The 18,116-nt window shown below is 34.3% G+C and overlaps 2 protein-coding genes across 2 annotated transcripts; one reads left to right on the top strand and one right to left on the bottom strand.

Annotated features, from left to right (window-relative positions):
• Window positions 1-442: 442 nt before the first annotated feature.
• On the bottom strand, window positions 443-5,740 carry micos13 (mitochondrial contact site and cristae organizing system subunit 13). Its single transcript, NM_001044873.2, has 4 exons — window positions 5,565-5,740; window positions 3,355-3,511; window positions 995-1,046; window positions 443-886 (listed from the first exon to the last, which is right to left on the bottom strand). The coding sequence occupies exons 1-4, from the start codon at window positions 5,591-5,593 to the stop codon at window positions 789-791; spliced, it is 336 nt and encodes a 111-aa protein (NP_001038338.1). The 5' UTR covers window positions 5,594-5,740; the 3' UTR covers window positions 443-788.
• A 585-nt stretch (window positions 5,741-6,325) lies between these two features.
• Window positions 6,326-15,386, top strand: hsd11b1la (hydroxysteroid (11-beta) dehydrogenase 1-like a). Its single transcript, NM_200323.2, is given in 6 exon segments — window positions 6,326-6,480; window positions 8,358-8,488; window positions 8,561-8,764; window positions 13,887-13,980; window positions 14,058-14,223; window positions 14,648-15,386. Coding segments are annotated over 6 exon segments (864 nt in total). The 5' UTR covers window positions 6,326-6,395; the 3' UTR covers window positions 14,832-15,386.
• The last annotated feature ends 2,730 nt before the right edge of the window (window positions 15,387-18,116 follow it).

Genomic DNA, 18,116 nt, shown 5'->3' on the forward strand with positions numbered 1-18,116 from the left:
GGTACATGACATTTTTGATCATATCACATGCTTTGCTTTCTTGCTTAACTATGTAGGGCACAACAAACTAAAAAACGAAGAAAACTGAAATAGTTTCCAGGCACACACATGGTCTGAGCATATTTTCTGGTAATACAAATATATATAAATGACCTCTGCATGACTTTCAAAATGAGTCAAGAGGCGAAAAAAGGGGTTGAGGTCTAACTTCACACGAATGCAGCTTTACTCTGTGGTAAAAATGAATAGTGTTACTAATGAAGCATTTGATGTGGTTAACTGATCATCCAATTGTTTCCGTACGTCATTTTCTTGTAAAGTAGTAGTAGAACCATGCAAATCACACAGAAAAAAAAAAGACATCCCTCAAAATATTTGACGCAATATATTTTTACATTAGACAGAGCAATACAGGAAACTATACAAACCTCTGTTATAGTGCTTTTGTAAAATTACAGATGGGACAATACCAGAACAGAGCATTTCCAGGAAAAGATTTCCCAAATAAATACAAGTGTTGAGTAACAATACACAAAGAAGGCGCTCTTATTATTTGAAATTAGGGTTCATTTTTGACAATTGTATTTCTATCTGGACAACATGTGCAATAACAAGGACATATTTAGGTTTGCACAAGTATAATCTTCATTATTTCCAATAGTTGTTTCTCAAAAGTGAGTGGAATTCAGTCTGTGATGTATATATGAAGTGGAAATCGCTTCTTGATTTGTCCAAGTCTTCTCAATGATTGAAATTTCTTGATAGCATATTACACTAATGCTGAAGATTCATTTTGACAGGTCTTTGACATACTGCAGGCCTTGTTTGGTGTAGTCACCAACTGTGGACGGAGCAACCGATAAAGCGTGGATAGACTTCTGGACCCCTGAGTTGGGGGAAAGAAATGGAGCGATTACATAACTATAGTATATTCATATACTGTGTGTAGTAAAATTAATTACATATAATTGTCACTAAATACAGAGGCATTTACCTGAGTTCCAAGCATCCAATGGGGAGAACTCAATTTTGGGGGTTGCTGGAAGCTAAAATATTATATTAAAGATCATTATAATAGTTTGACTTTGATAAAACATGGTATAATATGAAGAAGTATTTGGTTAGCAAAAAAATAAAATAAAATAAAAATAAAATAAAACACTTATTGCAATTCAAAGGTTAGTTAAGACTTTTTATTTACAAGAAGTGTGAGGCCCTGTTTGATTATACCAGATTGGATTGCTTGTAGTAGAAATGCTCAAGTGGTCAAAAGCATTCGAATGCACACAAAATGACTTGACCTAATTCTTAAATGACAAGACAAGTTGTTGATAAAGATGCAGAGATTAACCAAGCTGTTTGTAAACAAAACTTTAATTCTCAAATTCACTTAAATCAGGGTTTCTGAAGGTTTCACTAAGTTAAATTTAAGACATTTTAAGACATTTTTAAGAGCATTATGAATAAATTTTAAGACTTATACTGGGTGAAATGCTATGAATTTTTTTTTTTTCTAATATCCCAGTTAAAAAAGATTTTCACTCGCCCTATTAAAAAAAGGATAAAAATGTAATATATTTAATAAAACAATAATAATCATTTTGTTTGAATATATAATTTTGTACTTTTCAAATACATCCATTCACAAACCTTATAACCCTAAGAATAAAACAAAACATAGCAGTCAATTACTTCAGTCTACAATAATAATAATTTAATAATAAAAAAAAACTTATAAGAACTCTTAAGCAAATGTTGCTGTAACGAAAATAATTAAATGCTATTTTTAAATATAAAGTTTTATTGAGATGTACTGTTGGTGATTGTATGCATGTCAATGGCCAGATTGGGTAGCTATAAATGAACAAAGGAAAAATAAAAAAAAAGATTTAAGACCAACAACACAACATTTCAGTATATTTTATACTTTTTAAGGTCTACAATTTAGCTTTTGAGATTTAAGACATTTTAAGGCCCCGCAGATATCCTTTTTAATTTTCAAAAGGTGAGGTAGCTATAATACTAAAGCTAACTAGTTGTCTTTTTACACTACTTGGGTCCAAAAAGTTTAAATAAATCCACAAAATGAACATACAGAACAATTTTGTATAACAGTTGATCAAAAACGCGTTTGTCCAGCATCCTTTAACTGCTTTCTTTATATACATCGTATATTAATTCCCAAATAGACAAAATCATTTTGTTTTCATTGTTAACATATTAATTGGGTTTAAGTCGAAAAAGATTTCACTTTTCTTCAATTCAAAGAGATAAATTGACATTTCTTTCTTTTAATTTTATTTTGAGCTGTATTATTTGGTTACTGAGCAGAGATAAATAATAAATTAAAAAAGGTTGTTTTCAATCACATGGTTATGGTGAATGAATGAATGAGAGTTATAGAAGAAAGTTCATTTTTTGGGATTTATACCATTTTTTAAAGAAGATATAAATAGAAAATAACCACATATGCCGAGCGTGATCCTTATATCATGAAGAGGACCAAGTTTTCTACTGAGCTAAAATATTTTTATATTTAAAATACATTACATTCCATGAAAAAAATACCATAGTATATACTAGTGTCCGGAAGCATACAATAAATAATTACTTGAATTAAACTGTCGTAGTAATTATATTGTTGCTGTGGTATGACACAACTGTAGCAATAAACAAATTATTGAATAGGCTTAAGTTTTCTACACTATAACACCATTACCATGCACCACAGATTATAATAATGTTACAGTATTTATTACAGTCTATCAGTGTACTATGCTACAGTATTTTATAGCATCCGTTAACTAAGAGTTAAACACGTTATACACTTTACTATGTGGTTCAAAAACATGTTTATTATAAATTACAAGTTTTTCCCCACGCAGACATGAAAGCATACAAAAGCATGGACGCAGTCTACATACTTGATATATACAGTCTACATACATATGCAAACATTTGTTTGCAGAACAATTGATGTTCTGATAGCGATTCCTATGTAGGAGAATCACTTCCTGCCCTCCATCTGAGTCTAGCGCGTCAACAATGAAAACCATGAAACTGTGATTCATTTGTGTGTAAATGTTTCATCCTTAGTTTATGAAATGCTCTTTTTTTAAAATCTGAAATCGTGAGTTTTGTGTGAAGGTGTTGCGATGCATTTTAATACCATATGTAAACAGTCTTCTGTGCATCAAGACTATTTAATTACCCAAAAGACTTCCCCGCTATCTCTCTTTTTATTCAATAATGTCAGTGCTGCCATCTGCCATATACTGTAGCCTTACACTTCATCAAAAAGTCAAGTTCTACTTTCGTTATCAATCATACACTTAGTTTCATTTCTTTTCATACCTCGAAGCCAAAGTACTTCATCCACTCATCCACAGCAGGTGGTATGGCTGATTTAGCTCGGGCCAAGGCCACAGATCCCTCATTACTACCTCCAAGAAGTCCTGAATCATATGCCACATACAGGGCTCCTCCCGCAATGGTCACTTTTGTTGCAAACCTAAAACATAAAGAAACACAAATACAATGAGGTAAAGTTGGTTTTATATTTGCACATTCCTTTATTTAACTGTTTCTATTGCTTTCCATGCTAATTTGAATATTAGGTCAGAATTAGCATGGAAGTATGACTTCAAAACAACATTAGCACCATCAAATTTACTGTAAACAATGCTGTACTTTGATAATCATTGGCTGCTAAATTAAATCCATATCCATTTTTTAACTAAAAAAAAAAAAAACAATTAAAATTCATTATTCTCATGTAGGCGGTGCTAAAATGTCCATTTTCCTCTGATTGGTCAACCAAATCTGAGCTTGTGACGTAGCCCCCAAAATAAGAGCCCTCTGAGGACAATACCCAGGCTTTGAATTATTAATATTTAGTTATATGTATATAATTATATAAACTAAGTTTACATATTCTGTCATTTGATCAGTTATCAGGCTTACATTCATTGCCTCTTTAACGCACACGATGTAAATCTCTGACAAGGTGCCTTTATTTAGCCTGTAGCCTATATAACAGTTTAGATTTGTTTTACAGATAATGTTCTATTACTTTAAATGTTCTTATTTATAGTTTATATAAAATCTTAATATATTATAGTTATTGATGTCATTCGTCTTATTCTTCAGTAGATCTGTAAATAATGTATTTTATAAAATGATCGTTTATAAGAACCAAGTTATTAATAAGTGTAATTCTCCAAATAAAAGTCTTGATTAGTCATGTCGTTTTAAAGATTTTCTACAATTTAAGCAGAAATAGGTTAAACAGAACTTAATTTGGCATAGTGCTCTCTGTGGGCATCACGTGCTAAAATGATTATTATTAATAATAACAATAATAATTATATTATTTAAGCCTACAGTAGCTCTGAAACAATCATGGAAACCAGGTGCTGCTCACAGATGTATATCTTTGCTCAGCATCAGGTGTACAGCAGCAATAAGTTTGGCAGTGAACTATAAACATAAATTATTATTAATAATAACATTATTATTATTATTACTGTCAAGGCCTTGCTCGGAAACAATCATGCAAACCAGGTGCTACTCGGAAATGGCTATCTTTGCTCAGCATCAGGTGCACAGCTTGACAGCGTGCACAGCAACAATGTTTGGCAGCGAACTATGACCTTATTTTATTGACAAAAGTCTAATAATACTGCTAATTTACGTTTTTATTTAATTTATGCATACGCAATGAATGTAAGCCTCATAACTGATCAAATGACAGAATATGTAAACTTTGTAATTATATAAATAGTATAGTTATTATTTATATACACACACACACATACATATACATATATATATATATATATATATATATATATATATATATATATATATATAAAATGATTAAAAGTTATTATTAAAATCATGTTTTTTTGTAATCAAAAGAAACACCGAAAAACGGCCGTTTTCTTAACTTTTTTTTTTTTTTTTGGACGCAAGATATCCTAATTCTGCTAGTATGATTTCCCCATTTAAAATTTGCAAAGATAATTATATTATCGAGGAGAATGTCTAAATATAAAACCAACTTTACCTCTATTATTTTGAAGGTTCTGTCTGAAATCATATGCAAGTATGACTCGAAAACAACATTAGCACTATTTATTTGACTGGAAACAACTTTACCTTCATCACAAATACAGCCATTCAAAGTACGTTAAAGCTGAAGGAAAGAGAGCATGTTTACAAGCTTCTCAGGTTATTATGACCCCAAATATATGATGATTACTTAAAATATATATGATTAACTCTAATACAAAACAGGATTTAACATTTTTACTGTCAAAGTTATTGCTGAATTGAGTAATTAGCATGCTAGCTATATTTAAACGACATTATAGGTAAAAATAGCAACTAAAATACGAGGTAATTTAATTTTAATGTAAATACAGATATATATATATAATATAATTATATAAAGTATAATAATGTATAAAGTATAAAAAAAACACTTAAACCCAAACAGACACTTGTGTGCTAACTTAGTTAGCAACCAGCTTCAGATACAAAAACAACACATAAACACTTACTTGACGACAGGGAAAATCTTAGCAGCCATATTTTAAAAGCAAAATTATGCTCTAAAGAACAATATTTCGTATCAAAACACTTCACAGGATGCTTTGTTTTACTATTTTGTCAGCGAGTTTCACCGACAAGGGCATTTGCTCTAGCAAACCGAAATGGTAGCAATAAAGTTCGTTTTGAATCCAGCTGTAGATCTGCACATTCGACAAAACGAACGACGAACATATAAAACGTAATAATTATATGTTTGAGTATTTTTGAACATATGAATATTCTATATATATAAGCATTAAAAGTAGAAGGGTGTTACTTTAAAAGACAATTCGGTTTTATATATTTGGTGAAAGTGCCGCCACGTTTTTCCTGTGGCTCAGATCGATTGACTAATTTTAAAATCACGTTTTTTTAGATTGTATGTGTAATATTAATTAAAAAAGAATCTTTAGCAGAGTCGCCAACGATAATAAAAGTAAGTTTAAAAAAGTAAAAAGTAAGCCTAAGTGAATAATAATTATGTTTTTATCCTTACTTTCGGTTTGTATTTCATAGTCTGTCAGGTCGTTCCGAATTTATAAACCCAACCACAATATTAACGTTATAATGCAAATAAAACAAGAATGACTGATTATTACAACACAATATTAACAGAAGTTACAAAATGCATTAAGTGCTAGCTGCCAAGTTATCTAAAGCCGGATTGTACTTTGGCACTAGCTCCGCCTGTCTGAACTTAGATTTAAAAACCTGTTCTGCCTGTTCTCTTGGTGTCGACTGCTGACTTTACAAAGTTGTGCATTTTGTAAGCTGTGCACAGATTTGCCATATTCCTTCAAATGAAGCTTTATGCCAAATTACTGCTTTGCAGCATATGCGTCGCGTTCATTGCGGTCCGATGGAGTGCTCCATCATTTAATGAGGGTGAGTTTAACAGCCTTTATGTTTATCTACGTGCTGTAAAATGTATTCTATTGTCTGTAAATTGATAAGTGATATGTCTTTACAGCTATTTAGAAAGTAGTCTATGCTACAAAGTGGTGGGAAAGCTTGTGGAAAGATTTGTGGACCCAAAAAACTAATATAGCCTATCTACACTCTCAGAAGGTAGGCCTCCAAAGGCTGTCACTGGGGTGGTACCTTTTCAAAAGGTACAAATTTGTGCTTAAATGTATATATTAATACCTTAAGGGTACACATTACTAAAAAGTACAAAAGTGTTCCTAATATAATATAATCTTTTTAGGTACCAATATGGAGCCTTTAAGTTAGAATCTGTACCTTTTGAAAAGGTACCACCCCAGTGACAGCATGCATACCTTTATTTCTGAGAGTGTAATAAATGTATTTATCTACGTGTTAACATTACGTGTTCACATTATTTCTTAAAGTACTTTTTTTCTCTTAAAATTATTTTAATTCGATCCTCAAACCCCAGGCGACAGGTCTATAAAACAGCAAGCATTTAAAATGTTATAAATCTGCAATACTGTTGGAGTTTGACATCAACATCCACAGAAAACATAGAATTAGGCATAACTTTGGATAAAATATCACGGTTTTGTGGTATTGTAATTGCTGCTCTAAAATAAAATATATTCTTTTTAAATGTTGGGGTTAAAAACAAAAACTTATTTCCCATTTGAACACGATATATTTTATTTTGAGGAACATTTAAAATATTTCGGAGCAGTAGCCGAAACTGTCAGGCTGAATAATTCAAATTAATCATTGACTTCTGCTGTCTTTATTTGTTTTAAAAACACAGATTTCTTTACAATTTAAAACTGCGTCTTTGAATATCTTTTCTGCTGGACATTCTGTAGTCCTAAAAAAAAAAAAAAAAAAAACATAAAAAAACATAAATAAAAAAATAATACACATATCTTTGGAATGGTACAGCAAAAAATGTTTACGGTTTTAAAACCTTGACTTTTCCGAACCGCGGTATACCTTAAAAATGGTTATAGTCCCATAACTACATACAATAAAATTTTTTGTTAGCAAATAAGATAAGATGAATAAGTTTTTCATATTTAAAAAACATATCTGCAGTTGTTATTTATTTGTGTGACTCAATCAGCTAGTTTGTGTAAAGAAGCATAGCATAGAATTTGTCAATGTGAAGAAATGAATATTTTATTGCCACTACAGATTAAATTTTTTGCCATCTTATCACTACGTGCAAGTGAGCAGTCAAGTATGTTAAATAAAGAAACATGACCTGCCCCTAGGGAACTGGCCTATTCATAAAACGTTTAAAATAGAGCTTAATATTGCACTTTATTTCCTGTTAGGGTCATGAAAAATGGATTTTATTCGTTTGGCAACTCGTGATAGATTTGTACAAATCTGTGATATCTTAATTTAATAGCTATCAACATGAACTTCCATGCCTTTTCAGAAAAAAAGTTCTGAAACCACCAAGTATCGGCTCACAGATGTATAAATAGTCAATGTATTTATTAAAATATTAAATCAGCCGTCTGCTATGACACTTATGCAATTCTTACGTAACAAGTAACAGAGTATCTCTGCCCCACAGGTTAGCAGTTATGCCTTTAAAATAATGAATTGCCAGAGAACGTTTGTCAGAATACAAAGAGGCTTTTGAAAAAAGTTTAAAGTAACTTTCCACACAATAAACGTGACCAATTGGAAAAGACCATCCCTAAACACCAATATTGTGATAAAAGAAAGCTGGAATTATCTTTTGCCCTTTAAAGCAGTGAACATTGAACACAGTCTTTGCATTGTTTATGTAACGACTGTCATACAGTGAAATATGTTTTTTTTTTTAGAGTCACTAAAAGGTGCCCGGGTGCTGGTGACTGGTGCCAGTACTGGCATTGGTGAGCAGTTGGCGTACCATTATGCACGTTTAGGAGCTCAAATTGTAATCACCGCGAGGAGAGGAAATGTTTTAGAACAGGTCAGTTGAGTTTCTGCTATCATTCATGCTTTAAGCATATTCGATTGCTTCAATATGTTTAATCTGACTCAGGTTGTGAGCAAGTGCCGGGAAATGGGGGCTCAAAAGGCTTTCTACATCCCTGCGGACATGGCCAACCCCTCTGATGCCGATCTTGTGGTGAAGTATGCCATCGAACAGCTTGGAGGACTGGATTACCTGGTTCTGAACCACATCGGGCCCAGTCCGTACCAAATGTGGGATGGAGATGTTCAGCACACACGATGGCTACTAGAGGTGCAGAATCACATTGAAGATGTTGTTTATTGAAGATTTACTGAAACAACACACAACATTTTATTCTTGTTAGTATTTATTTACATATTCTTTATGCCAGAGTTTCTAAACCATGTTCCAGGAGGACCAACTGCTCTGCCGATTTTCCACCTCTTCTTAATCAAACACTCCTGATTCAGATCATCAGCTCATTAGCAGCGACTGAAGGACTTGTAATGGGTGTAACAGTCAAAAGAGACATCCAAAACATGCAGTGTTGGTGGTCCTCCAGAATTGCGGTTGAGAAACACTATGCCATTTCTAACCTAAAGTTCATATAATTGCAACACATGCATGTTTATAAAATAATGAAAGTAAATGTGGATCAAAAATGCATGCTGCTAAAGTCATCCATGTGAATGTTCGCATTCACAATATACTAAAATAAAAATCACTTTAGCTCTCTAATGCCATTCACACTGCTGTACTTTCAACTAGGACAAGTATCACAAATTTATAGTAGTCTTTTTTATGAACTCGGTGCTATAAAACTAAACTTTGTGTTGTTACAAAAGAGAACATTTCACAGGCTGGAAAAGATACATGTGGTTAAACTCTGTAAAATTTGGCTGGAGAAATCTTTCCCCCCTTATGTAAAATTCCCAATTATAGATTCCTATTAAATTGGCCGGATGTTGCGCACCAAAGAATGTTAAATATGACTGCACTGCAGTAAAGAGGAGTATACTGAAAATTCAAACTCAAGTAAAAGTACCATTGCATGCCAAAAAAGTAGTGCAAGTAGAGTAAAAGTATCTGTTCTAAATACTACTCAGAGTGTGAGTAAAACATAGCTCTTATAAAAGTACACAAGAGTAGGGACTATTATATTGTGATAATTCGTTCACCGGTGATGCAGTGGCGCAGTATTTAGTGCTGTCGCCTCACAGCAAAAAAGTTGCTGGTTTGAGCCTCTGCTGGGTCAGTTGGCGTTTCTGTGTGGAGTTTGCATGTTCTCCCTGCATTCGTGTGGGTTTCCTTTCCACTCCGATTTCCCCAACAGTCCAAAGACATGCGGTACAGGTGAATTGGGTAGGCTAAAATTGTCTGTAGTGTATTAGTGTGAATGAGTGTGTATGGATGTTTCCCAGATATGGGTTGCAGCTGGAAGGGCATCCGCTGCGTAAAACATATGCTGGATAAATTGGCGGTTCATTCCGATGTGGCGACCACCGGTTTAATAAAGGGACTAAGCTGAAAAAAAAATGAATGAATAATTATTTTCCCGTATAATATAAATTAAAATGTGAGACTAATTTAATGTGAACACATTTGCACCTATAATAAGCCAACAGGAAGCAGGTTGAGCACATTTACATCTTTGTAAGTGACCTAAAAATCTCTCAAAAAAGGTGAAAGGGTATCTAGATGTGACGATTTGTTAATTCCTAAGTTATGCACTTTGAACCCTGAGTAACAAGCGACACATGTCCAGCAGTGATTGGAGCACTGATATAAGACAAGCAATTTGTGAATGTGCCTGAAAACGTTCTGTAGTGCATTTAGTTACTGTGTAATGCCATTTCGCAATTACATTGAGCAACATTCTTACTGTAGTTATCCTTAATTTTTATATCAGGGTTGGGCAAAAATACATTGAAATATATTTTAAAATAAAATACCAAATGCCTCGTGTATTACATGTATCAAAATAAACTACAAAATACATCAGCCCCAAATGTATCAAAATAAAATAGGCACATTTGATCAATCCCTTCACCATTAAACTGACTTAGTGAAGCAAACCATGTTTGACAGCAGAAACGTTTCTCTAAGCAAATTTAACTCAGCTTGTCCGCACCTTGTAAACCTCTACTCCTATGAGACAAAAACACAGAGTAAACCTGTTTCTCTTTGAGCAAGAAGGTCGCTGGTTTGTCTCCAGGCTGGGTCAGTTGGCATATTTTTTTAAGAGTCGTTTTGAGGTGTTGCGCTACGCTGTTTAAATAGCAAATGCAGTAGCGCTCATTTGTGTGTCCATAGGCGTTCTGGTCTAAAAAGGGAGGCGTTCTGAGGCGGACCGCTGGCGCGTTGCTATTTTGAGAAACTATAATAGATTTTTCATTAGACCAAAACTAACCCGCTGGCGCAGAGTTGCGCCTCGCTTACGCACTGCTTAATACGCACAAGAGAGCAATAGGCAAATATCTTTACATATGAAAAAATTTAAATAATAAGGATATATATATAGGATATAATAAGAATAGATATAGGATATAAATATAAAGGATTAAAATATTACAAAACATATTATTTTCTAGCCTACATAAATATGAAAAATCACTGCTTTTATGTCTTCTTCATCCTGGGAGGCTTTTTCAGTTCATTCATAACAATTTGCTTTTTTATAATGTTATTATTATTAGCAGTATTATTTATTATATCCATATTTCTATTTGTTTTTATTAAAAACAAGCTTAGATTTGCCCACCTGTCAGGTTTTAGACCATATGGGGCACAGCATGTGTTTTAGGATATAACTCAGGTTTTGAGCACACTTTGTTATTATTGTTCATTTATTAGTTTGCTGGAAATTAGAACTGAATTTAGAAATAGTTTTGAAACGAATATTTTCGCTTAACAAACAAAATTATTTATTTATAGACTAATTAATGTCTGTGCGTAAAGGTTTCCCTATCCAAGAGCGAATTTGAAAGTAGTTCCATTATCTCTCATTCTCACGCAGTAGATGCTCTGTTTAACAGTTTTCTGTTAAAAACTGTTAACCTGTTAACTGTTTGCTAGTGAAATGCTCATTTTCTCCACTTAGACTTACTTTACGTCCTGTAAATAGCGAATGCGCTTATGGCGCGACGCAGCTGGCTCTTAAAGGGAATGGGAGATGAGACTCTAATTGGTTTATTCTCAAAACACACCTAGAACTCATTAAGAAAATAAACTCAACCCTTTTAGACCATGCGCCACGGCGCAAAGCAGTTGCAATTTTTCCCGTCCTTAAATTAGCAAAAACACATTCTGACACGTCCTGAAAGCGTTTGCGCCCTGCAAAAACAAAATTAGTGACTGTAGGTTGAAGAAAATGGTGCAGTAAAAATACTGATGTAGCCAATCTAGGCTCATTCTAAAAATGTAGTCGCATGAACGTTTCTGGAGACCGGGAAATACGTCTCGGCAGGTATGTATTTTTGCAGCTTTTGTTCGCGCTTAAACCCACCAGAAGCCGCTGTTGAAAGACCGTCTGTCTGACTGACTGCACGAAATGCAACGACGTCATACCGCCTCCTAGCGTTAGCTCAAAAAATGAAATGCAGCCATACGTACCTCCGGCTACATATTTCACAATCTCCAGAAACCTCCATGGGACTACGTTTTCAGAATGAGCCTGTGTTGGATATCACCCTAAAATGTACTGAAGTGATGTACTCAAGTTTAATTATGTCATGACTTTACTTAGAGAAGCACATTATAATTAACCCATTCTTAACTGCTCATGGGGCTCTATTTTGACGATCCATGCGCAAAGCGGAAAGCGCAGGGCGCAAATGCATTCAGGACGTGTCAGAATCCACTTTTGGTATTTTAAGGACGAAAAAATCCGCTTTGCGCCATGGCGCATGGTCTAAAAGGGTTGAGTTTATTTTCTTAATGAGTTATAGGTGTGTTTTGAGAATAAACCAATCAGAGTCTCATCTCCCATTCCCTTTAAGAGTCAATTGCGTCGCGCCATAAGCGCATTTGCCATTCACATGACGTAAAGTAAGTGGAAGTGGAAAAACTGAGCATTTCACTAGCAAGAAAACAGTTAAACAGAGCATCTACCGCGCGAGAATGAGATAAGGCATCTCATAATTCACTTTCACTTTTGCTCTTGTGGATAGGGAAACCTTTTATGCACAGACATCAATTAGCCTATAAATAATTAATTTTGTTTGTTTAGCACAAATATTTGTTTCAAAACTATTTCTAACTTAAGTACTAATTTCCAGCAAACGAATAAATGAACAATAATAACGAAGTGTGGTCAAACAACTTATTATTATAAGTTATATAATAACTTATTATTATGAGTTATATCTTAATACACATGCTGTGCCCCATATGGTCTAAAACTTGCAGGTGGGCAAATCTAATCTTGTTTTTAATAAAACAAATATAAATATGCATATAATAAATAATACTGCTAATAATAATAACATTATACAAAAGCAAATTGAATTAACTTAAAAAGCCTCCCGAGATAAAGAAGGTTTCAAGGCAGTGGTTTTTAAATTTAAGTAGGCTAGAAAATAAAATGTTTTGTAATATTTTGATCCTTTATATTTATATCCTATATATATATCCTTATTATTTTAATTATTTTTCATATGTAAAGATATTTGCGTATTGCTCTACATCTTGTGTGTATTAAGCAGTGTGTAAGCGAAGGCGCACTCTGCGTCGGATTTTAGACCGGGTTTGTTCTAGTCTAAAGAACAGACTATTACAGTTTCTCAAAATAGCAACGCACCACAACACGCCTGCTTTTTTTAGACCAGAAGGCATATGGGCGCACATATGAGCGCAAATGCATTTGCTATTTAAACAGCTTGGCGCAAAATGTCAAAACGACTCTTGCGCCTAGCTGAAACTAGCAATTAACAATTGCGTCGTGCCTTGTGCCACATTGCGCCGGGTGTATGATATGGCCCATGAATTACTTATGTACGTCCATCTAGTGAAATTACATTGAACAACAATAGAAAAGTGCAACAAGAACAGCTTAAACACAGGAGTTCATGAGTGGCTAAGGATGAGTTAGTGGTGATGTGGCCCTCCAAGTAAAGTTATAACACAGTTGTACATTAACATGTCATGAGTTCCTCTTGGTCACATTTAGCTTAAACTTAAATGTTAATTAATACATTAAATAACAACATGTGCTAACAAGTAATTAAGGTAGCCGTTTTTCACACATGCACTCACATAAATGTGAATCATGTTGTAGTTAAAGATAGTTCATGATTAGCACACACCTTAACTCATTATTAATTCATAATAAAGAAATGTTTCATTTACATATTACTACATTATTCATGTACTGTTATTGTAATAAGTTGCCTATTCTTTTTCTACCCTCTTACAGGTGAATTTTCTCAGTTACCTCCAGATGGCTCAAAAAGCTTTGCCGACTCTTGAAAAAAGTAAAGGATCGATCGTTGTTGTTTCCTCCTTGCTAGGTAACTAAAATATATAACTTTTTATCAAAATTCTGCGTAAATCATACAATCTATTTAATAACATCTATTTTCCACAGGAAAGATTTGTGGTCCTTTTGCTTTGCCGTATGCTTCAACTAAGTTTGCACTCAACGGTTTCTTTGGAGGGCTTCAGAATGAGCTAGCAATGCAAAAAAGCAACGTGTCTATTACCATATGCATACTCGGCCTGATCGACACAGATAGTGCCATGGAGAAAATCAAGTAAGATCAAACTAGCAACAAGAGCTTTCGATTTTAAGCTAATGAATGCATTAAACCTATAAAAAAGTGCACTCAGAACTGCTGATGAAAAAGATTTTTTAAGTTTAAGTCTTAGGATTGAATTGAAAATATATGAAAATGTGTTGTACAAGCCTCCAAGCTAACAAGTATCAGTATGTAATGTAAAAACTAGACAAAACAAGGATATTAAGTAACACTGAGTGTACCAATTACCATTTTCAAATTGTGCCTTTAAGTTTTGGCAAGAGTTGCAATCACAGTTCTAGTACTAAACACAAGCAAAGTCTAATATGTAGTCATAAATAGCAGTTGACTTGTGTAACTCAGAAATCCCTATCACACATAATAGCTTAAGTGGCCAATAAAAGTCACATTCTTCCTCTTTCTGATGTGTTTGATGCAGAGGTTACATCAACATGACTGCCTACCCTTCACACGAAGCCGCCTTGCAGATTATCCAAGCTGGAGCAACTCGACAGTCTGAGTCCTTTTACCCATGGTACACCTTCTACGCAACTCTCTTCAGGGATTGGTTCCCCTACTTAAGGGATAAAGTGATTCAAAACTCCTACACATACAATCCTTAAATGGATATGGAAGCACTTACTGGAAACTGACAGCTCAATGGGAATCTGTGTATGGAGAACAATATTAGTTTTAGCGCATTTGTGATGACACACCAAGCGCCAGGGATCATGAAGGGGATGGGAGCCCTTCACCCAAGACCAAAACATACTTAAATAACATGTATTTTGTTGAGAATTTATTTTAGACTCTCCAATATATCTCAAATATAATATGAATGGGAGTTAGAATAGACCTACAGACCAGTACATGCTGCTGTGATGCTAAAAAAGTTGTAATCAAGCATATTGCACTTTGCTTAATCGCAATGTTCACATTTTTGTCTGAAACCATCAGCAAACTCAAACTAGTGTATATTCCAGAATCAGATTGTTTTCTTTGTGTTGGCAACTCAACAGGGTTGCCAAGAATTGAGATACAATTTAACCACTTGCCTCGGGTTGTATTTTTATTCTGCGGTTAAATGTTTGGCATAGGCCTCTTGCATAACATATATCCTGAAATGTTTCAGGATTATGAAACTTTTGTTACTCTTTTATCATAAACCTTTTTGAAGTGCACTGAGTGACTGGGTGTTTTTGTGGCAACAGATTGGCAGGATTCAGGAATGGGCTATATGCACACTGACCTTTAATTAGCCAGGCAGCCCAAGGGCATCCTGTGAACTGTCTTTTTGTTAAAAAATTGTCACGTTTAAGATCTGATTTCTTTAAAAATCAGCGATCTTCCCTGCCTGTTAGATATTCGATATGAAGTAGGTCTCAGATCAGACAAGAAGCACTGCATTAAATTCCATTTCCCCCTGCCATGATCTTTAAAATATGACAGTTTGTTTTATCCCAGTATTTTCAATGGAATTTCTGCGCTAGCCTATTGCTACCGATGCCGCTAGTGGTTACAACAGTCTTTCATGTAATTACGCTTGAACAACTAATGTATTTAACTGATTGTATTTGAATTGAATTACAACATGCTGTAAAAAAACTGTGTGAAGTTTAAATACTCACATTAATCTCTTACCGGAAGTTTATCGTTGGCTATAATAAAACTTTAGCTGCATAGAGCCCATCTCAGAAAAATGTATCTATTCACGCTTTAATTAATATCTCGAATGTTTTATTTAGATTCTTAATTTAAATTATTTCACAGCTTTAAGCTTACATCAGTTGTTGTTTTACTGGATAGGCCATGTGGAAGTCAGGAGACACGTCAGATGTGCTGTGATTTTAAAGCATAAGATGATTTTTGATATTATTTCTGACAGCAACTGGCATATTTACCAAAAAATAAAAAAATAAATCTCTAATGTATGCGGTCATGTAAAATAATTTACATATTTTGAATTTTTATATTGGGATAGTTACAGACGATTACTTAAAGCACTTTTGGGATAGTTTCTTTAAAACATGGCAGCCCTTACTCAACGATTTTCCCTTTCACACATCTTCTTGTCCTCTTTCTGACGAGATTATCTTAAAGGATAACAATTTTCCATAAAAAGCTTCTGGCTTGAGTTTATGACTGATAACATTTAACCTTTACAGCTTTCAAAAAAACTGATAATTTGTAGTTTAAAGACATTTATGATGTTAAAGGCGATGGCGCGTCCATTGAAGGCTGCATTAGTTTCCGCGCTTTGTTTAGACGGCGATTAATTACCATAACTTTCATTTAAGTTAAACATTTCCAGAATATTCCCGTGAGAAACCCATCGCCAACAAACCTTATTACCAAATAGGCTACTTTTGATGTGATATCTCAATATGTCCAGACGATGGCAGCAGTCTCTTAATAATAGTCATTAAAGCCCTTAAAAGTGCACGTGCCACTCTCTGTCAAAGTTTGGCCAGTAGGTGGTTTGAATGCATGACCAACACGATTAAGGCTTTTCTCTTCTGACTGAGTCCTTTATTAGAGAGATGCTCGACATTAATTCACAGAAATTACTTGGAGTGGATCATAATAATTCAGAGAAGATCTGAAATGATGCCAGACCGTATCAATTCTCATATACTTGACTAGGTTTAGGAGGAGAAACCAAAGCCAGAACCTCCTCCTACTTAACATGCAGTGCCTTACGCATTACATACACACTATCTCTTTTTGCTCACACTTTCCCCTTCTTTCTCTGACACACATACACACACACATGCCCGCATACACACTCATGATGGGGCCTCCAGGGGGGAAGAAACGGCCGGCTGGCTGGGATAGCAGCCAGTAACACCTGCAACAGATTAGAGCTCCTAATGCTGAGCAATAAATCCCCCACCCGCTCCAACATCACCATCAACATGAACTGCAGACACTATCTATCTATCTATCTATCTATCTATCTATCTATCTATCTATCTATCTATCTATCTATCTATCTATCTATCTATCGATCGATCGATCGATCGATCGATCGATCGATCGATCGATCGGTCTGTCTGTCTGTCTGTCTGTCTCTATCTGTTTATCTGTTTGTCTATATCTATCTATCTATCTATCTATCTATCTATCTATCTATCTATCTATCTATCTATCTATCTATCTATCTATCTATCTATCTATCTATCTATTCTGAAAAGTTGTTCTTATAGACTGGGTTGCACTATATTTCACAGTCTTAACCTTACAGTCGATGGTTCATTCCGCTGTGGCGATCCCTGATAAATCAGAGACAAAGCCAAAAATTTAAATTAAATAAATTAAAGAAACTTTACAGTCTACTTACCTAAAAGGTTATATATGATAACTACATGGGATAAGGTTTGTGCAGAGAAAGCTTTAAATATAACCTATAAATATATTTATCAGTACAATGAATATATTATTATCAGTTATTAGGCCTATATAATCAGTTTATTTATAGACTAAATATTTACAACAGTGCTGTCTGGTTCTCGAATCTGATTGGCTGATAGCTGTGCGATATTCTGCACTCACACTGAAAGCGGCAAAAGTGTCAAAGTAGCCAGAAGTAATTTATTTTTAATGGGAGCTGGTGGCAGTTTTCCAGAAAGGTCTGTATGTGGGAACAGGCCCTTTTTGAAAATAACCGTAAATTTGTTCGTCTATTTTCCAGAAGGAGAAGTTGTAACATTAACAGTAATTTGGCGGAATGCTGCACTGTGTGAACGCAGAAGGAAGATTGCTGGAAAGAGAGCGTGCACGTCTAGAACGTGCTGAAGTGAGACGTCTAATTTAGCCAATCAGTACAGTCAGACGCATTCACGTTCGCGCGGTTTAAAAAATGAAAAGCCTTTGAATATTTTTCCTGACACATTTAGATGTTAGTCAGA

Source organism: Danio rerio, chromosome 22, assembly GCF_052040795.2.
Source record: "Danio rerio strain M-AB ecotype USA chromosome 22, GRCz13ab, whole genome shotgun sequence".
In the NCBI taxonomy this organism is placed as follows: Eukaryota; Metazoa; Chordata; class Actinopteri; order Cypriniformes; family Danionidae; genus Danio; species Danio rerio.

Coding starts and splice junctions, on each gene's coding strand:
- micos13 (NM_001044873.2), bottom strand. CDS start 5,593: ATGGCTGCTAAGATTTTCCCTGTCGTCAA. Junction 3,512..5,564: donor AAGATTTTCCCTGTCGTCAA/GTAAGTGTTTAT, acceptor TTTATGTTTTAG/GTTTGCAACAAAAGTGACCA. Junction 1,047..3,354: donor TGAAGTACTTTGGCTTCGAG/GTATGAAAAGAA, acceptor ATAATATTTTAG/CTTCCAGCAACCCCCAAAAT.